This window comes from Perognathus longimembris, chromosome 1, assembly GCF_023159225.1.
Source record: "Perognathus longimembris pacificus isolate PPM17 chromosome 1, ASM2315922v1, whole genome shotgun sequence".
NCBI lineage: Eukaryota > Metazoa > Chordata > Mammalia > Rodentia > Heteromyidae > Perognathus > Perognathus longimembris.
In genome coordinates, this window is record NC_063161.1 from 19,555,271 (window position 1) to 19,579,031 (window position 23,761).

The following is a 23,761-nucleotide window of genomic DNA, read 5'->3' on the forward strand; positions in this document are numbered from 1 at the left end:
TTTTTTGTTTTTTTCTCCAGGTTCCAGGGTTTGAACTCGGGGCCTTCCTTGCTCTTGCTTGGTTTGCTTGATAGGCTGGCATGCTACTACTTGCCTCCTGCCTGGCTTAAACTTATTTAATTTATTATTATTATTATTTAGTTCAATTCCATTAGTCACGTTATGAGTACAATGCATCCTGATCAGTGTCACTCTTTCCGTTGTTCTCCCCCAGTTCCCCCCAATCTTTACCCTCCAGTTGCATAGTTCAATTTTTATATAATGTACATTGAATATAATGACTGCATTTGCTCTCCATTCCTCCCTCCATTCCTGTGCCACCCTATCCTTACTCTCCTTTCCCCCAAATATGGTTCCACTTCCTGATGATATTCATTTTGTTAAAGTTTGTTAGTTGTTCAAAGCTGTTATATCATTGGACTCTTTCCCTAATTATACCATCTTTATTATATTATTATTCCCCTAATTATACCAACTTTAGTCAGTTTATGTGTATGTTTATCACATATGTGTTTTAGTCCCTCTAATTTTCACATGTGAAAGAAAACATTTGCCATTTGTCTCTGACTTATTTCACTTAAGATAGTTTTTTCTAGGTCCATCCATTTCCCTGCAAATGACATAATACTATTTCTGATAGATGAGTAAAATTCCATTGTATGTATGTACCATATTTTCTTGATCTACTCATCTATCTGAGCTGTTTCCATAACTTGGCTTTTGTGAGTATTGTGGCAATGAATGTGGATGTGGAGGTGTAGGTGTCTTTATCCTGACTTGTAGTATTTGGGGTAGATGCCCCAACCTGGCTTTCAGCTATTATTTTAGAGATGGAATCTCATGAACTTTTCTGTCTGAACTGGCTTTGAACAGTGATCTTCTGGATCTCTTCCTTGATTGTAGATGTGGGCCACTGGCACCACGCATTGACTCAGCCTTTGAGTGATGGATTACAAACTTGTGTCACCATGCTCAGCTTCAAAAGTATTTTTCAATAATACTAAAATGTTATTTACCTTTCTACTGTTGGTCCACACATGCTATATGATGTGATGATACTGTAATTTGAAATGTATCAATATTTAAAAGGTGTATATAAGTCAGACACTGGTGGCTCATGCTTATAATCCTGGCTACTCAAGAGGCTGAGACTTGAGAATCACCATTCAGATCCAGCTGAGGCATGCAAACCTGTGAGACTTTTTCTCCAAATAACTAGCAAAAAGCTGGAAGTGGGAGCCCAATCAGTCAAGCTCCAACCACAAAGAAGCCAAGTGAGAGCTCAAAGCCCTGAGTTCAAGCCCCAGTACAGGCAAAAAAAAGTGTGCATGATTCAGTGAGCCATGTTTTCCAAAGTGTCAGGGCATGGTATTACAGAATCATACATGAGTAAAGGATCCATTGAAATGGCAGAAGAGACCAGTTGATTGTAATATAGTTTCTGATTCCACATTGCAATTAACCTTTGAAAAACTACAACTTGTGAAGTTTTCTTATAGTAACAAAGAACAATTTCCATAATTTGAAAAGTCATTTAAAATACCCTGCCTACTTTCACACAATAAATGTGAGGCCAGATTTTCTTTATAAATTTTAATTAAAACAGCATATCCTAACATATTGAAGGAAGAGGCAGATACGAAATTCTAAACTCTTCTAAATTAACCAGTAAAATAATTTGCAAAGTGGTAACATACCATTCACCCAGCTAAATTTTTTGTTTGGAAAATAAGTTTTTTTTTTTTCTTAAAAAATGTTATTTCCAGGGGCTGGGAATATGGCCTAGTGGCAAGAGTGCTTTCCTTGTATACATGAAGCCCTGGGTTCGATTCCTCAGCACCACATATATACAAAAGGCCAGAAGTGGCGCTGTGGCTCAAGTGGTAGAGTGCTAGCCTTGAGCAAAAAGAAGCCAGGGATAGTCTATGCTCAGGCCTTGAGTTCAAGCCCCAGGACTGGCAAGAAAAAAAAAAAAGTTATTTTCAGCTGTGTGGTAATTCACACCTGTAATTCAAGATACTTGGGAGAAAGAAGATTGCAGTTTAAGGCCAGCTTACTCAATAAAGTTAGCAAAACTACTATCTAAAACAAAACAAAACAACAGGCCCGGGGTAGTAGTACATATATAATGTCCCAGCTACTGGGAAGGCAAAGATAAAATCATGAGCCCCTATCTGGAAAAATAATCTAAGGCAAAAAGGGATAGGAGCATCATTTTAAGCACTTCTCTAGCTATCATGAGGCCCTGAGTTCGAATCCCAGTATTGCAAAAAAGAAAAACAAGTATCTTTGTTAACATGTAATGAGCTGTTATTTAATGCATTAAATATTTTTTAAAATTTCTCTTAGAAATATTGGCATATTTGTATTAGTTACTACAATCCATATAAAAAAATCTTTTATATCCTCAGTAAATTTTTAGTGTAAAAAGGTCCTGTGACCTGAGAATTGTCTACAAAACTTACTTCTTTATTGAAGAATGCTTTACATACTGTGTTTTCAAAAAATACCTCAAATCTGATGGTTTCACCTCCTACATAGCTACCACCCTTTTCCCATCTGTGTGTGTATATGTGTATGTATGAGTTATAAAAGACCATGCCACTTCCTGCTCCAAATCCTCCACTGTCCCTTCCATTTCATCAGCAGGAAATCCAAACTTGTGTGGAGCCTTTGAAGCATCATACAGCCTGGCCCCAGCTGTTGCTTAGATCCCATTCTCTACTATATAATCTCTGTCTTCTGTCTCACTCGCGTACTGTATAAAAACTGTCTCAATATGAGAGTTTCTCTCAGGTTACCTCTCTCTCTGCTTACTTTGTTTTGATTTTGTCCGCAACATTTAAAATACGTAGGGCATAACTATTTGATTCTTTATCTGTCTCTCCACAGCAAAAGTAAAAATAAAAAAGGCCTTAGGAGACCAAAGATTTTGTAGCGTTTACTGCTGTAGTCCAGGAACTAAAACAACAAATTTGTCTGAATGAAAGGTGAGATGGAAAGGGAAGTCACAATCAAAAAAGAGCGGTCAAATAGTGTTACCATTGCACCTTTATTTGCACATTTATTTCTATCAGACAGAATTTCATGGAAGTAGAATTGTGAGTTTAAAAGGTATGTGTTACTGACAGTGGTTTGTCTGCAGATGTAAGAAACTAGTACCATCAAAGCAAAGATTGAGTTGTTTATTACTAATATGACATGAATGTGTTAGATCGTTACAGAGCAGCAAACTGGGCAGAAAATCCAGATCGTGACCTCCCTTGATCATAATACACAAGGCAAGCAGTTCATTCTGACCAACCATGACTGTTCTACTCCAAGCAAGGTCATTCTGGCCAGACAGGATTCTACTCCTGGAAAAGTTTTCCTCACAACTCCAGATGCAGGAGGTGTGAACCAGTTGTTTTTTACAACTCCTGATCTGTCTACACCCCAGCTCCAGGTAAATAACTGTGGAGATGTCTTTTTCCTCTATGCCTGCAAAAAAATTAACAAGTGTGACCTGAGTCATGCCATTAAGACTTTATACATAGCCATTTTCAGTAGAAAAAATAATTGTAAAGAATGTCTGTGCTGGCTGCCCTTTCGTGTGAGCTGGTTTCCTTTCTTCCTATCCTCACACCCACGTATTTTGAGGGATTCTTTTTTATTGATAGCCACTCTGGCTAGTTTGGCCTGGAAGGGATTTAACAGAGGCTTTAGAAAGCTCTGGCCCAGGTTCCCAAGAATAACCATTATGTCTGCTGTAAAACTTCACATTTGGGAAACTCAAATCAAGAGCAGCTTCTATAGTGGCAGGTTTTAGAACCAACCTACTGTGTCATGCGTAGGAAGCTACCAAACCAAGAAGTTGGAATCCTACCTGCCAACTCTAGCAACGTGCCTCCTCTGTTGTCGTCTGCACCTTCATTAATATAGCTGTCAGTCTCCCTATGGTTGCCTCGATACTGGAACTCAGTCAGCATAGAGAGCAACATAGATCTATTTAACTTTTGCTAAAATGTACAACAATGCTTTATTTTTATATACCAGATACTGTGGTTGTATAGATATTTTTACTGCCAGCTACTGTAATTGAATATAAATATAATACTTAGTGGTTATTGAAAACTGTTTTGATTTAGGAAGCAAAGAGGCAATATATTATGTAGTAACGGGGAAGTCATTTTAGAAATCTTTCATTTAAAGATTAGTAGAGCAGGGTGTTTGTTTTCATTTAATCCAGGGGGGAAGAGGATTACATTGTTTTAAATTGTGTGTGTATGGGGGGGCGGGGAGGCAGGTATTTAATGCTGCAGCTTTTTAAAATTTAAGGTTGGATTTGTTTACATTTCAAAAGATTAAAAGGAAAGGTGGAGACAGAAACCTAAAAGAAGCAGTTTTTGTTCCTTGCCAGCACCTTTTCCAGGCACCTGTGGATGAGCTCCACTGGCAGCTTAACAGGCTTACTTACTTACTCCTGGCCACCCCCACCTAGCCTTACCTCTGGTCCGTTACTTGCTTCCTTTCTGAGGAGTGCAGAATACATGCCCTCACTGTACACACAGCTTGGATTTTAACTCACTAATGTAAAGTCTGGAGAGCAGTTGTATTCATATAATTAGACTTGACTTTTAAAAATAATCCCTTTCTATTTAAAAAGTATAGACCTATCTTTTTATATTATAAACTTTTTCTGTCACTCCCTATGGAAAGGTTCTGAACTTTTCAAATAAATATCATAATAGAATTGCAATAATTTTCACATTCCACATAATATTAGTACATATGAATGAGATAAATGTAAAAATTACTCATATGCTGAGCACCAGTGGTGCATTCCTATAATTCTAGATGCTTAGGAGGCTAAGATTTGAGGATCTTATCTCCAAGTATCTCCAATTAACCACCAAAAAGCCAGAAGTGGAGCTGTGGCACAAGTAGAGTGCTAGCATCGAGCAAAAAGCTAAAATTAAATAAAGAAAAAAACACTCATGTGTTTGTGTATTGAACAGTTAAGTTTTTTTTGTTGTTGTTGTTTTTCTTTTTCATTGCCAGTACTGGGGCTTGGGTTCAAGGCATGAGCACTGTTCCTTAGCTTTTTCTCACAAGGTAGCTGCTCTATCACTTGAGCCAATCTTTGCTTGGGGTATTTTGGTGGTTAATTGGAAATAAGAATCACATGGACTTTCTTGCTAACGCTGACTTCAAGCCTTGATCCTCATATCTCAGCCTCCTGTGTATCTAAGATTACAGGCCTTTTGTTATCCTTTTTAGTTTGTTTTTAGCATAGATTTGTTATACAGTGGGATTTCATTCTGATGTTTTCATGGGCACTTACAACCTGTCTCACCCCTTCCCCAATCACTTTCTTTCCCTTTTCTCCTTCCCCCTTTCTAAAACAACTTCAATAGGTTTCACTATTTATTCTATTTTCATACATACAAACAACTTCAACCATATTTATTCTCTTTAACTCTTATTGGCACAATCCCCTGTAGTAGTCCCCTCAAAATAGAATAACAGGGGCTGGGAATATGGCCTAGTGGTAGAGTGTTTGCCTTGTATACATGAAGCCCTGGGTTCCATTCCTCAGCACCACATACATAGAAAAAAAGCCAGAAGTGGCACTGTGGCTCAAGTGGTAGAGTGCTAGCTTTGAGCAAAAAGAAGCCAGGGACAGTGCTCAGGCCCTGAGTTCAAGCCCCAGGACTGGCAAAAAAACAAAACAAAACAAAACAAAAACAAAAAAGCCAGAATAACAGAGACTCTTTGTCTCACTCGCTCACTCTCTGTGTTATTGGGTTTTGGGGTTTTGGGGGGGGCGGGGTTTTAGGGGAAAACAAACATTTATTTATTGCTGGTACTGAGTTTTGAACTGAGAACCTTGTGCTTGCTTGGTTTTGTTGCAGAGCCTGTTTCTATTTTCCCACCCCAAACAGTTTGATTTCTTAATGTTACAGTTATAGAGCAAATTGAAAAAATATTCGTAATGTCTGCATGTTATAGTTGATTTTATGAAGAAAATTAAAATTAAATTGATAATAGAATGTACAGTTTAATAACAAGATAAGGTGTAAAACTAGAGTAAACTTTCATTTTTTTTAACAAAATAAGAATTTTACTGAGTAGTAACTTTTTTTTTTAAATAAAGTTCCTAACAGATAATTCTTCTCCAGACCAAGGACCAAATAAGACTTTTGAGCTTTGTGTAGTATGTGGAGACAGAGCATCAGGTAACATTAAAGATAACTTTCTCTTCATGTGTGTTGCTAAAATAACTATTCTCTATCGTGTTTCCTCTAAAAGTGAAAAGAAAAATAAAGGAAGGTGTCATTTTTATTGCTCATACCCCAAATCCTATCAAGTTTAATTTTTCTCCAAACCTTCATGTTCATTTTTTTTTTTACTTAAGTGCAGTTTAATTTGACTTGTGAATATGTTAGTGTGGAAAGAAAGTTTCACTTTGTAGAAGTAAAGATGTAGACATTTTTTGAATGTGAAAATTAGAAAGTACCTCAAAGGAATAATTTTAAAATGATTATCCTTAGTAATATACTATACTAAGATTTTTAATTTTTGAGGCTTGTTCCAGAAATACAATGTAGTTGGAATTACTGAAGTGGAAAAGGCTTTAGTTAACCTGCATTCAGTGCTCTGTATAACTGAGCAGGTGATTTTTCAAAGCCTATTTCTTTTTAGTGCTGAGGTAAAGTGACTTTAGTTCTCACTATTGTTAATTCATACCAGAAATCTACACTCATGTGTGCTCATGTGTATCACAAGTCCCAGTTTAGAAGCCCATTTCGTTTTGTTGCTGTGAAATAATATTTAAGGTGGTTTTATTCCTTCCCAAATAAATGAGAGAAATGAGTATTTCATATCTGTTCTGTAATATGTCTTTTGCATACTCTTAAACATTTTATTTCTAGGGCGTCATTATGGGGCAGTAACTTGTGAAGGCTGCAAAGGATTTTTTAAAAGAAGCATTCGAAAAAATTTAGTGTATTCATGTCGAGGATCAAAGGACTGTGTCATTAATAAACACCATCGAAACCGCTGTCAGTACTGCCGATTACAGAGATGCATTGCATTTGGAATGAGACAAGACTGTAAGTATTAGCTTGAAAAGAGAAGACTTGTAAGAATTCCTAGTTTATTCAAATTAGCACATTATGATATGTTAAATATATATGCTTTTTAATATATAGTTTTCCAATTAAAATATAAGAATACATATGTGTATTTTCTCAACAAATGGTTTTGAGTATGTATGTAACAGCATGCATTTATAGTTTGGAAAAAGTGTAACTAACTATAGATACCAGTTTATTTTGTCATTAAACAATTTAAAATGTGATTCGTAAGATAGAAAAGGCCAGAACTAATTGCACACTCAGTACGCTGGACAGTGCTTACATATTATGAAATGACTCGCACAGCAGTTCTTTGCAGCGGTATTAGAGTTACCACTTTTGCATTCAAGTAAACAGAGGTTGAAAATTTTCCCACGGTTAGATAAAGATGCATTGTACAGATAAGCTGATTTGCTAAGTGCTAGCCCCTTCTTATAACCACTTAAAGATAATAAAAATATAATTTTTGTTTGTTTGTCTTTGTGGGGCTTGAATTCAGGGCCTGGGCACTGTCCTTAAGCCTCTTTGTGCTCAAGATTAGTGCTCTACCACTTGAGCCACAGTGCCTCTTCTGTTATTTTTGAGTGGTTAATTGGAGATGAGTCTCATGGGTACTTTTCTGCCCATGCTGGCTTTGAACTGTGATCCTCAGATCTCAACCTCCTGAGTAGCTAGTACTACAGGCATGAACTACTGGTACCTAGCTTGATAAAAATATAGTTAAAAACAAAAAATGTGCTCAAGGTCATAGAACAAATAAGTGACAGAACTTAGCTTTGAGCACTGGCCATCATCTTTCTCCAACCACAACCTGAAAAAAGAAGGAGTTTAAAGACTGCTGCCTTATTACTTAAGGATTATGAAATAAAATTTCTATAAATATTAACATTGTGTGTATAAATTATATGTGTTACACATGCATATGTATATTGCCCAGGCAATTGAATCCTGTGTTTAAAATTTTTTTTCTACTTTTAACTAAAAAAAAATTAATTAATTTTTGAACTTTTTAAAAACTAGAATCAATTTGTTTTTTAAATTGTATTATAAAGGTGATGAACAGAGGTTAACCATTTCTTTTTGGACAATGTTGCCCCTTCCTTTGCCTTACCTCATTTTTCCCTCCTATTCCTGCACACAGATTGTACAGTTCATTTTCAACATAGTATCTACTGTGTACCACTGCTGCATTTGTTCACCTGTATTATTTTCAATTGGTTAACTTTCCTTCTGTAAGCTCATATAGATTAGGAACATTTATGTGAATGTATGTGCATGCATGCGCCAGTACTTGAACTTGAACTCAGGGCCTCACACTTTTGCGTAGCTTTTTAGGTTAAGAGCCACACCTCTGCTTCCAGCTTTTTGCTAGTTAATTGGAGATAAGAGACTTGGATTTGTCTTCCTGGGCTAGCTTTAAACTGAGATCCTCAAATTTTAGCCTCCTGAGTATCTTGGAATCCAGACCTGAGCTCTATAAACTGGCCCCATCTAAATGAGGAACTAGATGAAGAATTCTCCTTCTTAAGTGAGTTTTAAAGAATAAATGTTCCTCTTTTGTTCTGTTTAGGAGTGAGGAATAGGGAGATATGAGGGATGTTAATTGGCTTGTTTTATAGATGCGAAGTACTTTTGTTGAACTTTTACATCATGTATTGATTATTATCTTTGAAATTCAGTATGATAGTATTGTTTTCCATTAGCACTGTTTCTGACCTATTTTATAATTGCCTATAAATTCTGTATTGTAGTCTAATAGTTGAACACGTTTTTGTAGCTGTTCAGTGTGAAAGAAAACCCATTGAAATGTCACGAGAGAAGTCTTCTAATTGTGCTGCTTCAACAGAAAAAATCTACATCCGCAAAGACCTTAGAAGCCCATTAACTTCAACTCCAACTTTTGTAACAGATAGTGAAACAGCAAGGTATAGTAAAACACCAAGTGTCTAGTTTTCAGTTTTTCTTCCTCTTGGAAGTAATACTAAAACTTGTGTTTTCCTTGTTACAGGTCAACAGGACTATTAGATTCAGGAATGTTTGTGAATCTTCATCAGTCTGGAGTAAAAGATGAGTCAGCTGTGCTGATGACACCAATTAAGGTGGGTTTCCTAAGTGCAACTGAAAGCTATCATTGGCTAGGCACTCATGGCTCATGCTTCTAATCCTAGCTACACAGGAGACTGAGATCTGAGCATCAAAGTTTGAAACCAGCTGAGGTAGATAACTCCTGGAGAGCATTATCTCCAACTAATCAGCACAAAGCTGGCTAGGCTTATGTCTTTGTGGTAGAGTACCATCTGTGAGTGAAAAAGGCCAAGTGGGAACTCAAGGTCCAAAGTTCAGGTCTTAGTATTGTACTATACTGGTGTGCCTTATATATGTTGTGCTATAGATTGAATCCAGGGCCTAACACTCCCCACTAAGCTACATATCCCCAATCATTAAAGCTAAAATTTGTTTTATGCTTTTAAGATTTAAAAAAAAAATTTTCTTTCTCTCTCTACCACGTTAGCCAATTGATATGGTCTTAAATATTCCCATTACAAATTGCTTTTTAAAAAGATACATTAGGGGCTGGGGATATAGCCTAGTGGCAAGAGTGCCTGCCTCGGATACACGAGGCCCTAGGTTCGATTCCCCAGCACCACATATATACAGAAAACGGCCAGAAGTGGCGCTGTGGCTCAAGTGGCAGAGTGCTAGCCTTGAGCGGGAAGAAGCCAGGGACAGTGCTCAGGCCCTGAGTCCAAGGCCCAGGACTGGCCAAAAAAAAAAAAAAAAAAGATACATTAGGGCAGGTGGTGGTGGCTCATGACTATAATCCTAGCTATTCAGGAGGCTGAGATCAGAGGAATGCTATACAAAGGCATCCCAGGCAGGAAAATCTGTGAAACTCATATCTCCAATTAACCACCAAAAAGCTGGAAATGGAGCTAGGGCTTAAGGGGAAGAGTGCCAGCTTTGAGCAAGAATGGGAAGGCAGAACACATAGGCCTTGAGTTCAAGCCCCAGTATTGGCACAAAAGAGAAAAAAAAACAAAATAAAACACATATAGCCAGGTATCAGTAGCTCACAATAATGCTAGCTACTCAGGAGGTTCAAAATTGGAGGATCATGTTTGAATCCAGCACACACAGAAAATTCTGTGAAACACTTGTCTCCATTTAACCATAAAATGACTGGCTAAAGGCATGGCTCAAGTGGTAGAATGCAACCTGTGAGCAAGAAGGCCGAGGCTCTGAGTTCATGTTCTAGCATTGGTGCATTCGTGTGTGTGCGCGCGCATGCGCACACACACACAAGCAAGATTAACAACTAGTTGTTGAACTCTTTATTCCTATAGAACAATTATAGTTTCAAGATAAACATTTAGAATTCTAGCAACTTTATTTTCTTTCATCTTAAATATGCTAAATACAAATTATTAGCAATTCTTTTCTGCTATAGACTCATTAGTGCCAAAAATACATAAAATATTCCAGGCAAAGAGAAATTCTTAGTAGACACCAGTGAGATCTTTCATTTATGAGTAGCAGTGAGGTTGCAAGAGCTCTTGTATTATACCTCCAAGTCACCCATATTCTATTGGAACAGCTCTTTAATATTTATATCCAGCATGTAAAGTTCTATCCCTTTCAGAAACATCTCGATTGCAAGATTTTAGGGAGCTGATGTCAGGTTCTCTTTCAGTGGGATTTGGTTTTATATTATCCGAGAGATGTATCCCATTCATTTACATTTACCATGATTGGTTTGTATTTGTTACTTAATATTTTAGGAGCCTCTTACAATACAATTTCATCTGCCACTTACTGGCTCCATTACTTGGGCAAATTGTTTGACTTATCAGTGCCTCATTTTCCTGATCTGTAGAAATTGCTTAGAGTATATTCTTCACAGTTTGGGTTTCAGCATGAAATTTATTCATTTATTTATTTGGTGCCATGTTGGAGGCAGAATGCAGGTGCTCACCCATGATAGGCAAGCACCCTTCCTAACATGTAATTAGTAAAGCAATTTGGCCTTACTATATATTTAGAATTAATAATAATTATATGAAATTATAGTAAATATAATAAATAATTAGTAATCCCTTAAGCCTTTTCTGCATGATTAGTAAAATGGTAATTGAAATTTCATTGGCATTAAAACTCCTTTAGGAAGGAAGAGAACTAAGTTTGAGAAATTACCATTTGCCCCAACACCACTTTTATATGTATGTTTGTATAACAAATAAACATACGTATACACACATTTATTTATTTTGGTGCTGATCTTAGAGCTTGAACTCAGAGTCTGATTGCCATCCTGAGCTTTTGTACTCAAGGCTAGTGCTCTACCACTTAAGCCACAGTGCCACTTCTGGCTTTTTTGATAGTTAATTGGAGAAAAGAGTCTCACAGATGTTCCTGCCTAGGCTGGCTTTCAACTGTGATTCTTAGATCTCAGCCTCCTGAGTAGTTAGGATCACAGGTGTGAGCCACTGGTGCCTGGCAACACCGTGTAACTTTCTCTCAGAATGATAGTTAAGTGCTATGAGTGTAACCCTGGAAGAACACATGCTTAACGTTCCTGAGGACCTTGATTCTACCCTGGGACCCCAAGAAAGAAAAGCAAACAAATGACCCGAAAACTATTACATTGCAAGATGAAATTTTTCAATGTTACAAAAAGGCAAACACTTAAAAATCTAATTAGGGGCTGGGGATATGACCTAGTGGCAAGAGAGCTTGCCTCGATACATGAGGCCCTGGGTTCAATTCCCCAGCACCACGTATACAGAAAATGGCCAGAAGTGGCGCTGTGGCTCAAGTGGCAGAGTGCTAGCCTTGAGCAAAAAGGAAGCCAGGGACAATGCTCAGGCCCTGAGTCCAAGGCCCAGGACTGGCAAAAAAAAAAAAAAAAAAGAAAGGCAAATGGTGTGCCTTCATGGAAACTCACAACTATTCAGATTCAAGTACATTAAAAAAAAAATTAATTAGACATGCTACAAACTGGAAAATAAAAACTTTGAGTTTTGGTTGAAAATTAAAATAGTTAAAAATATCTACTTTCGCTCACATTTAAGAAGTTTATTTGCCAGCACAGTAGCTCGCACCTGTATTCCCAGCACTTAGGAGGATAAGAAAGGAGGGTCTTGGGTTTGAGGACAGTCTTAAAAAGGAAAAAAAAGTTCACAGGAATCCATTACAACCAATAGCAGGGTATATTGGCACATGCTTGTCATCCTAAATTAGGAGTGAAGGTTAGGTGCAGTGGCATACCTGTCATTCCTGCAAACATAGGGAAGCACAAATAGGATCACAGTCCAGGCTGGCCCTGGGAGTTAGGTGAGAGCCTGTTTCGAAAATAATCAACCCTGGCTGGGTGCTGATGGCTCAGGAGGCTGAGATATGAAGCTTGCAGTTTGAAGCCAGTTTGGACAAAAAGTCCATGAAACAGATCACCATTTAACAACTCCAGAGGCTGGAAGTGCAGCTGTGGCCTCAAGTGTCGTGCTCTAGCCTAGCAGAAGAGCTCAAGTACAGCTCCTAGGTCCTGGCATGCTTGTGCATACACACACGCACGCACGCACGCACGCGCGCGCTGGTGGAATAGCTTACGTAGTGGAGTACCTGCTTAGAAAGGCCATGAGTACTGCCAAAAAAAAAAAAACCCAAAACCACCAAAGAATATTTTCATTACATATTTCAATTTCAGTAGAAAAAGAAAACTGAGCAAAGATATATTTATTTCCTTCCTTTGGGCAGTCATAGGGTTTGAGCTCAGGATTTTGTTCTTGCAAATGACATACCAATCTACCCATGCTCCCAACCCTTTTTGCTTTAGAATTTTTCTTCAGGTCTTTAACCTTTTAAGGCAGCCTAGGCCAATATCCTCCTACATCCACATAGCTGGGATGATAGGGAAATACAATGTTGTTTTAGCATGTAATTTTTTTTTAGCTTTTTTTTTTTTTTTTTTGCCAGTCCTGGGACTTGAACTCGGGCCTGAGCACTATTAGTCTCTGCTTCTTTTTGCTCAAGGCTAGCACTCTACCACTTGAGCCACAATGCCACTTCCAGCCTTTTCTGATTATTTGGTGCTGAGGAATTGAATCCAGGGCTTCATTCATGCTAGGCAAGCACTTTACCACTAAGTCACATTCCCAGCCCCAGCTTGTTTCTTACAATTTGGGTCTCTCCAAGTTTTTCCTTTGTCACAATCATCCTGTTCTTTATTTTCCAATTAACTAGGATTATAGGTATGAGCCACTACACTCACCTCATTTTTGTTTTTAACATAACATCTTGTATTTATATTTAGCATTTTCAGTTAGTACAGTACCTGGTAAAATTGGCATTCCAGGAAGACTGTTCAATAATACATTTACCTTTTTCTCTCCTTTTACTGGCATTCTGTGCTTGTTTACAGGTTGTATAAACAGTTTTGATAGTTATAACAATATTAGGATTTTAGTGCTAAAAAGAACTTGGGTGATTATGTAATTTAAAATAACATTTTATAGACAATAATATGAATAGATTAGCCATAAAGGGCAGTTTTTGGTTTAGTTTTATATAATTTTTTTTTAATTTGACACATTTTCTCAAGAAGTTTCTAAAAGTTCTCTTCTATCATACTTTCTAGGTTTAATCTATCTTAGCATGTTGTTCTTTTTGCATTTCGTAATCTAGAGTTAGATTTTTCAGATATAAAAATATGCTGATAGCAAATTATAGGATTTTATTGTTTTTCTTCTCTCTCTCTCTCTCTCTCTCTCTCTCTCTCTCTCTCTCTCTCTCTCTCTCTCTTTTTTTTTTCCTAAAGGCTGAATCATGCCAGGGAGATTTGAGTACATTGGCTAGTGTAGTCACATCACTAGCAAATCTTGGAAAAGCCAAAGAAGTTTCTCGAGATAGTAATGAAATGCCTGTGATGGAAAGCTTAAGCAATGAAGATGCATCTCTATGTGAATTTAATCAGGAAGTACAGACCAATGGCGATGTTTCAAGGTAAGGTTTCTTTCTGATCTTGTCACAAAGAAGTACTTATAGAAATATATTTGTGTTAAATATTAATGACTGAAGTTTCTGAAAGCAACTGTTTCTTTTCGATTTATAAAATTTAAAGCATGGTTAGATTTAACTTAAAGACTACATTTAGTAGAAAGTGTTAAGTAGGTTACATTCTAAATAATAAGTAGATATCATAAAATTAGAAAGATAATCTTAGATTTTATGAATTCTTTTCCTCTTAAATGATAATTCGAGCCTGACCTTTCAAATATTTAGTGTACATTGAGCAAAACATTTACTTCTTGCTAGTCATGTTGATTCTCTCTCCACCTCTAATATTTAGTAATAAATATAAACATAGAAGACCTAGTTAAATTACACCTTTTAAGTTACTTGAGGAAAATGCCATCAGCATTCTGTTTTTTATTTTATCTGTAGAAACATTTCTTTAGGCTCTTCCCATACTTTATCATATAAAAGACTAAATATCATGCTGATGGCGTAGCTCAGTGGTGGAGCACTTGCCTAGAAAGCTCCTGTCCCTGGGCTCAATCTGTAGAATCACAAGAAAATATTACAAGAAAAGTATTGATTGAGCAGTATTTATGAATCATGTTGAGTACTTTGTGCAATGTGAGATTTTTGAAGAACTCTAGAAAATATGTCATTGAAAATTATGGAATCTATTCTGAATGACTGTCTTTGAATTTTTAAATAAAATTAGGACCTTTGTGTTGTGCTCAAAACAGTAAAGTCAACATAATTTCTTGTTAGTTATGATAATAGAGTATACTAATGAAGCTTAATTTGTTGATTTTAAAGATCATTGAAATAGAGTACTCAGTAGTAGTGTAACAAAGTTTTATTTTCTAAAACTTTTTTCTCTTTGGGGTGGTGCTAAGGACCAAATGAGGGCTACTTATCTTCTAAAAAAATTCTTACGCTAAAAAATGTTTTTGCTGGGCGCTGGTGGCTCATGCCTGTAATCCTAGCTACTCAAGAGGCTGAGATCTGAGGATTGCAGTTTGAAGCCACTCTGGGCAGGAAAGCCTGTGAGACTCTTTTTTCCAATTAACCACTAGAAAACCAGAAATGGAGTTGTGGCTAAAGTGGTACAGTGCTAGTCTTGAGCAAAAAAGCTCAAGAACAGCACCCAAGCCCTAAGTTCACCCCATGACCGACAAAAAAAAAAAATTGTCCTCAGGATTGAACCCAGCATCCCAATGCTCAGTAAGCACTCTACTGGTGAGCTACACCTCAGTCCTCTAGAACTGAATCTTAAGTGTAGAATTTTGTATATAATTTTTATTTTATTGTTGGAGATTGGCCAGGCTCACAGCTTCTGATGTCTCCTTCTAGGGCATTTGACACTCTTGCAAAAGCATTGAATCCTGGAGAGAGCACAGCCTGTCAGAGCTCAGAAGAGGGTGTGGAAGGAAACATACACCTAGTTGCTGGAGATTCCAGCATAAACTACATCGAAAAAGAGGGGCCACTTCTCAGCGATTCACATGTAGCTTTCAGGGTATTTCTATAATTTTAATTTTTTTATGTTATATGATTTTTACCTTTTTTCAAAAATCATTTATTATGCTTTTTATGTGAGAAATACCCCTGGTAGTGCTATGAAATAGAAACTTTAAGACATAAATGCCCTGCAATAGAAGCTAGTGAGTTAGTAAAGCATCTTGTTTATAATTCATTTATAATAGCTAATAGTGAGCTTAAGGCTCTTAGACGTAAATATAAACACAATTTCCTTTTAATTTTATGCATAGTCATTCATAAGTTTGAATGGACTGCCTGTATTACTACAAAAGAAGTGTTAGTCTATATCTAAGGCCCAGATATTTTTCCCTTACCATAGTACTTACAAAGAACCCCATTTATGTTTCACTCTACTTAACTAGCGTTCAGCATTGACATGAAAAGCTAAAAATAATATATTTTAAATTATTTAATACTTTATAAACTTTTGGGTTTTAGCCTTTTGTATTTTTTTAAACCTTTGAAGAAAGGATGTTTGTAATTTATTCAGTTAAGGGTTTCATGATTAAAGCCAGGGTCTCATGCATGCTAGACAAGCACTCTATCTATCACTAAGCTTATACCCCTACTCCTGACATATTCCCCCTTTTCCCAACTCAATCCAAACTTTTAGTGTCCAATTTCATGTTCTGGTCATTCCAGGAGTAAAATGATCCATCAGCATCATTACAAACCTTGGAAGTACCAATAGGAATAACAGTAAAGACAAACCGACCTCATTTTCTTCAGAAGGTCATTGCGACTCTATGTAGTACATATATTGAGACAAGCACTCTTGCCATTAGGCCATATTCCCAGCCCCTGCAGTACATATATTGATAAGATATCAGGACAAATCATTTCACCAACATTTTTCTTACAACAAATCTCAATGCAAAAGAGCATAGTGAATTCACCAATACATCCTGTATTGTGTAGAGTACTAGAAAAAAATATATGTAGAAGACTGAAAAATTCATTTTCTGGTATCTGACTTGTCTTTCAAATAATGAACATACCAGAACTGTATAAATACACTCACTATGAGACCCTTCATTAAAACCTTACTGCTTGACCTCTTTACTTTAAACATTCTGGATATTCACTCTGTTTACTGTGTATGCTATTAGCCAGCTTATCATTCTATGCGAAGACAAGACTTCACTACCATACACCTGAAGATGACTGCTCAGAATTTTACTAAAGGTTAAGATTTTTCCATAGATTTCTTAGGGAACCATACATAGTTACCAAATAAATATGGATACTATTGATAGAACTAAAGAACACAAAATAAATGTAGGTAGCTTGTGTTGGTATTTGTACTTATAAAATTCAACTCAGAAATTGCTACAGAAAAAGCTAATTGTGACTTAATTTCTACAATAACAATTTGATAGAGGCAATTAAATAGATCAGTGAAACTGATTTTCATGTAAAATTTTACTGAAGATAACTTTCATGGAGAAATTATTGACATATATATATATATGTACTATACAGGAAAAATTTTTTGTGGCTACTGAAAGAAAAGGTAATGAGAATAATCAGTGTCATCCTTAAAGATTATGGTATGAGGTATGGTCCAGGGTGGAGAAAGGCAAAATTAATTTTTCTGATGTTCTTTGTTTTTCTAAATGAAATACATCCTTTTGTATTCTGAGTTTCATTTTTCTGCCTTTAAATTTAAATGGAGGGGTCGGAGAATAAAATGAGACGGATGTAGGAAGAGAATCTAGGAAAATAGACTGAAGGATTCTTTAAATAGTTGTTGAGCTTTCTCATAGTTGATTTTGGTCCTTCAGATAGGTGAATGAAATTAGAACTACCAGTTGTCCTTTTCGTCTTTGACATATTCTGGCCAGTCCTCAGAATTATAATGCTCAATAGAGCTTCTTTTTCCCTTAAAAGGATAGTTTCCTTGATTCTTATTCATAGTCCTGTGAGATCTAGTTCTATTTTTCAGGGCAGGTGTATCAATGGCAAAGCATTTGACTACCATGTGTGAAAGCCCTAAAAACGTTTTATTTTTCAGTGATTTCCCTGCTTTGTTTCAAGAGCTTATAATTTTATGATTGGTTCTCTCATTGAGGTTTTCTGATCTTGAACTTCAAACCTCTCTTCTGTACTTACATAGCTCTACCCCATCTTGGTTGCTGAGGGCAATAGTATTTTATTTTTCTATTACATTTGAATATGTAGTGGAGTTTGCATTCTTTCATTTTGAGTATCACCACTTTCTCTTGAGGAAATTACAATTTTTATTTTTTATTTCTCATTTTGTAGCTAAAGAAATTCACAGAAGGGCTGGGAATGTGGCCTAGTGGTAGAGTGCTTGCTTAGCATGCATGAAGACCTGGGTTCAATTCCTCAGCACCACATATACAGAAAAAGCTGGAAGTAGTGCTGTGGCTCAAGTGGTAGAGTGCTAGCCTTGAGCAAAAAGAACCAGGGACAGTGCTCAGGCCCTGAGTTCAAGCCCCAGCACTGGCAAAAAAGAAAGAGAAAGAGAGAGTGAGAAGGGATGGAGGGAGGGAGGGAGGGAGGGAGGGAAGGAGGAAGGAAGGAAGGAAGGAAGGAAGGAAGGAAGGAAGGAAGGAAGGAAGGAAGGAAATCCACAGATTTTTAATGTCTTGTTTAAAGCAACCTAAAGGTACTAAGGATAGATAGTGTAATAATAATGTAACTGGAAAATTTCCCAGAGAATCTAAGACAGTAGTAATAGTTAAGATTATATTAAGTTTGAGTTTGGGGTATGATTCATAAATCTATTTCACTTTAATTTGTTTTCCTTTCTTACTATCTACCTTAAGGTATTTCCATTTTGAAATGAGTATATGAGCCAAAAGTAAGGTAATTTCCAAAGCTCTTTTCTTTGTGTTTATTATTACAATATTAGCATCACAATCCTTTTAGAATCATAGCTACTTGGGAGCCTTTGTCATTCCTCCCTTTTCTGTTCCATAATCTCATTTCTAAATGTTGTTATAATTCTATAATTGAATTTTAACTATCTTGTTGCTTGAGTTTCTTCCTTCCTGTTGTATTTGTTATCATATTTCATGCCCTTTTTTAACTAGTTAAAATAATATTTTTGTAGCCCCTCTGCTTTTTCTAGCTTGTCTCCTCTACCAGTGTGATAAATTATAAATCAACCAAATTTTGTCACCATTTAGTTATGTATTTATTTGTTTGTTTATTTCACTTAACTATTTAAAAGCCTTAGTCTGAGGGTGTGGCTTATGTGCAAAATCCTGAGTTTGATCCCCAGCATCACCAAAATAAGTTAAAAGTAAAGACAAATGTATTATCTGTTGTCCTAGGAAGCTAAAGTAGAAAGGTCATTTAGCCCAGTAGTTCAAGAGCAACTTGGACATCATAGCAATACCCTGTCTTAAGAAACAAATGTATAGTTGGGCACTGGTGGCTCGTGCCTATAATCCTAGCTATCTAGAGGCTGGGATCTGAGGATTGTGGTTCAAAGCCAGCCTGTGCAGGAAAGTCTATGAGACTCTTATCACCAGTAAACTACACAGAAAAAGCCAGAAGTGGTGCTGTGGCTCAAGTGGTAGAGTGCTAGCCCTGAGCACAGAGAGGCTCAGGGACGGAGCCCAGGCCCTGAGTTCAAGCCCCAGGACTCACAGAAATAAATACAAGTATACATTCTTACCTTCCGAAGCTTCCAATTGCCCATAGAGGAGTAAGTTCAGTCTCTATAGCATGACCCTTTGGGCTCCTTCACATTCTGATTTAGTTGTCTATCATATCACACATGTCCCTTTCTCTTTCTTTGTCCTTTTCTATATTCATATTGTTTTCATTTTATTTCCCCACTAAGACAACAACACTTAGTGTTCACACTGGTTTCTAAGTAGTTTTTGAATGAATGGTCCAGTTATTATATTATTGTATATAACGATTATTAATTATTGTAAGCTGGGAGTAAAATCCACATCTGTTAGCTGAATTTGATGCAGAAACTACTAGAAAGGTAATTGCAACAGCAAGTAATAACCACTAAAGTAGGCTGTTTAAATTTAGTTCTTGTCAACACTCAAATTAGCTCATCTTATTTAATAGGTTTTTGTAATGTGAAGAGTATGTATTATTCACTACATAAACCCAAAAGATCCACAGAGCTTTAACATGTATGCGGTCTGGGTCACAGCTTAGTGGAGGAGAGCACTGTGTAGCAGACACCCAGAAGGAAGGCCCTGGAAACAATGTCCCAATACCACCCCCAAAAAGAATCCTCCTCTTTTCATTTAAAGGACTTGTTAAATGGATTATTGTTTATCCAGATTGACTTTCTGATACATAATCCTAGAGATGAATGAAGTATACAACATAGATAAAATAGGAAATACTTCGTTTTATAACATATCATTTAAATATAGCCACTTTATTGTATACTTCAAATTATTTCACTTTTATGATTAAAACAACAAAGCTTTCACACCACTATTGCATAAGTAAGAACATTTAATGTAATGTTTACATATTAAAGGTATTTTATTGCTCCAGTAAACATTTCCCAAATAGTAATTTTTTTTCTTCTTGGGTCCCTGGGTTCAGTCCCTCAAACCACACAAAGAGAAAAAAAAATTTTTTTTCTTTCTCTAACATGAGACTTCAATTGTTAATTACCCTGTTGTTGCTTTTTATTATTACTTGGCACCATTGATAAATACATAGATCAGGATGGGGATGTAGCTTAGTTGCTAGAGTGCTTGCCTATCATGCTTACCTAGTTTGTTATGTATGCCTAGTGTAGTTGAAGCTCCGGGTCCAGTGTCCTGCAGCAGAAGAAAATTAAAATAAAAAAATAGGTCAATCACTTGTGGCTAATACTGTGCTGGATTCCAGTCATTCCTCTACCCATTATACGGGAATGTGCTTGCTCCAGTTTCAAAGTAGGCTTGCTTCACTTATTACTCTCTTGCTATCCAAGCACCTGAATTTATTAACTCTGTATCCTAAAAGGAAAGGAACTTGTAGCATAGAGAATTTCTCTTTAAACTGAGACTTGTTGCATACCACTACTGAGAGGGAAGATATTAAATAACTTTGAAAAAATACAGCCAGATAATATGAAGCGAGATTCTGCTTGTCTGAATGTTGCTTTAATAGAATCTTTAATCTGCTCACTTATTCTAAGCCCTGTTGTTAACTGTAAAATCCAGTAGTTTGGATTTATTTCAAGATCAAGCTTTTTTGGTGACTATATTACACTCTATTTGATGTATTCTGTTTTAATCAAGATTTGAAAAGAAATGCCAATTGAGAACTTGGAGTCCTAAGATAATTTGCCTAAATCCCTATTCATACTAGCTCACCATGCCTTCTCCTATGCCTGAGTACCTGAATGTGCACTACATTGGGGAGTCTGCCTCCAGACTGCTGTTCTTATCAATGCACTGGGCACTTTCGATTCCTTCTTTCCAGGCACTAGGGTGAGTGTTTTGAAGTCCTTGAATATATATGTAATTTTTTTTGGTTGCACAAATATACTTTAAAGAAGTTTATTTGGAGAGGATTTGCTTTAGAGAAAAGAGATGTATATGTTATAATTATAAATTGTGTCATTTATGTGAGGAATGATAGCAGATGGTTAGAATCTTCTGGGTTTTTTTTTTTGTATCATTTTTGTAAGGAAGAATACCTGTGTTTCATAGCTTGACCAAGTTAACAAGTTGGATTGAGTGCATGGCTAGGATTGGCTCAAAGAAAAAATGTCAGTAGTGTCTCAGATGGTTGTCTACCTCCCTCTCACCATCACTATTTCAGCATTTACCATACTCATGTTACTAGAGAGTTGAAATTTATTTGCAATGATTATGTTTAAAAGCACATATGGTTATTTTCCAATCATTTTATTCCCTCTGCCCAAAGGAACCAAAATGTAAACCTTTATAAGACCATGTTATTTGGTCTTAACCACTAAAGAGTACATCTTCATTCTGTTCTGGAGTATGTAGATAAAATGGAAACTGGTCCTCTGTAAGAAAGCCAAGCTTCACAAACATTTGCCAGACTTAGATTGCTTCACACTAACAGGTATAGAAGAAGGTGACAATGAAAAAACCCAAGCCACTAGTCAGTAAAACATTTGACACTACGATTTAATATTGTGCTAATAATGTTTTATGTATATATTTATGTGTTTATATATATGCACACTACACATTAAATCTCTACTCAAATAGTATAATTACATAGAGTAAAATTCTGATTTAGACTGGATAACCTTTAAAATGCTTGTTACCCTTTCAAAATAACACTCAAATTTCAAATGTTCTCTTCTTATATTTTAGAAAATAAAATACAGTATATAAAATTTTATATTCTAGAATTTTATTGCTTTTAAAGAAGTATAGTAGGCTAAGTTTGTAACTAATATAGGCCAGAAAAGCAACTTGATGTTTTTCAGAGTAATCAATTATTATAGTAAAACAACAAAAGAAAGGAATTAGGGTGTATAACTTAAATTTGTAATCATATCACTATTGATTTTAAATACCATTGTTAAAATGAGTGTGGTTGTCCCATGGAAATAATTAGATTTGGAAGAAATAAAGCCTGAGGTTTCTGTTGACAAAGTAACTAATTTTACTGTGGCAGCCATTTTTCCCTGTGATCTGTTTTGAAACTCAGTTTAGTGTAGTAGTCAGGGAGTCTTCATAATTAGAATAACTGTGGAGTTAGCAATCAACATCACTAATTCATAAATTTTTTTTTGTCCAGTCCTGGGGCTTGGACTCAGGGCCTGAGCACTGTCCCTGGCTTCTTTGTTTGTTTGTTTGTTTTGGCCAGTCCTGGGGCTTGGACTCAGGGCCTGAGCACTGTCCCTGGCTTCCTTTTGCTCAAGGCTAGCACTCTGCCACTTGAGCCACAGCGCCACTTCTGGCCGTTTTCTGTATATGTGGTGCTGGGGAATCGAACCCAGGGCCTCATGTATACGAGGCAGGCACTGTTGCCATTAGGCCATATCCCCAGCCCCTGTCCCTGGCTTCTTTTTGCTCAAGGCTAGCACTTTGCCACTTGAGCCACAGCGCCACTTCTGGCCATTTTCTGTACATGTGGTGCTGGGGAATTGAACCCAGGGCCTCATGTATACAAGGCAAGCACTCTTGCCACTAGGCCATAACCCCAGCCCCATAAAATATTTTTAATCTCTGCCAATAATCTATAAATCTTGTTTGTGTATTGGATTAGTAGATAGGACTAGATACTAATAAGGGAATTCTGGTGTGTGTGTGTGTGTGTGTGTGTGTGTGTGTGTGTGTGTGTGTGTGTGTGTGTGTGTGTGTGTGTGTGTGTGTAAAAGCTATTTAAGCCTAGAAACACATGGCATTGTATTTATTTATTTATATGATACTCTGGTTAGTTCTCATCCACATTTATTGATTGTAGATTTTTGAGTATGGTAACAGAAACAGGTTATCAAAATATAGAGCTTGTCTGAGTCTTCATCCTCATAATGTATGCAGGCAGATACAATGCGAGACATCCCTTCTTCCTTTGACCCATATTTCTGGGTCTCTTTGAGTGCCTGAGGAGCACACTTCTTAAAACCCACTCCAGGGGCTGGGAATGTGGCTAGTGGCATGAAGCCCTGGGTTCGATTCCTCAGCACCACATATATAGAAAAGGCCAGAAGTGGCGCTCTGGCTCAAGTGGCAGAGTGCTAGCCTTGAGCAAAAAGAAGCCAGGGACAGTGCTCAGGCCCTGAGTCCAAGCTCCAGGACTGGCAAAAACAAAAAACAAAAAAAAACAAAAAACCCACTCCATAGGTGCGCTCAAGAATGCTGATGGTAAATGCTGATGGTCAGGCCACCACGTCCTCCATGGCAGAGCGGCTCTTCTTGCCACTTTTCTTTGTGGGAGCCATTCTGCCAGTCCCAAGCTGGACAGGATTTTATTTCTATTTCTAGGTACAAAGGTTGGCAGCAAACTTCTATTATTATAGAGAAAAATGTAATAGTTTCTAAAAGATTGTTTTAGTAAATTGTGGAAGAGAATAGCATAATTTTAATAGTACATGGTTAATACCATTTATTTTTAAAAGGCCTCAGTTTCAGAAGAACAGACTTTGTTTATGATTTGTAGTTTCAGTA

At 36.7% G+C, this 23,761-nt stretch overlaps 1 protein-coding gene across 2 annotated transcripts in view; it reads left to right on the top strand.

Moving 5' to 3' along the window:
• Positions 1-23,761, top strand: part of Nr2c1 (nuclear receptor subfamily 2 group C member 1) — a 37,783-nt gene that overhangs the window by 5,533 nt on the left and 8,489 nt on the right. Inside the window, exons 3-10 of one of the 2 annotated variants that reach the window (XM_048358138.1) lie at positions 3,215-3,445; positions 6,137-6,218; positions 6,915-7,094; positions 8,896-9,043; positions 9,127-9,217; positions 13,930-14,114; positions 15,477-15,642; positions 20,976-21,097. In XM_048358138.1, coding sequence (XP_048214095.1) covers positions 3,215-3,445; positions 6,137-6,218; positions 6,915-7,094; positions 8,896-9,043; positions 9,127-9,217; positions 13,930-14,114; positions 15,477-15,642; positions 20,976-21,097 — 1,205 coding nt within the window. The remainder of the gene's footprint in view (positions 1-3,214; positions 3,446-6,136; positions 6,219-6,914; positions 7,095-8,895; positions 9,044-9,126; positions 9,218-13,929; positions 14,115-15,476; positions 15,643-20,975; positions 21,098-23,761) is intronic. The other variant, XM_048358146.1, reaches the window with a different exon arrangement.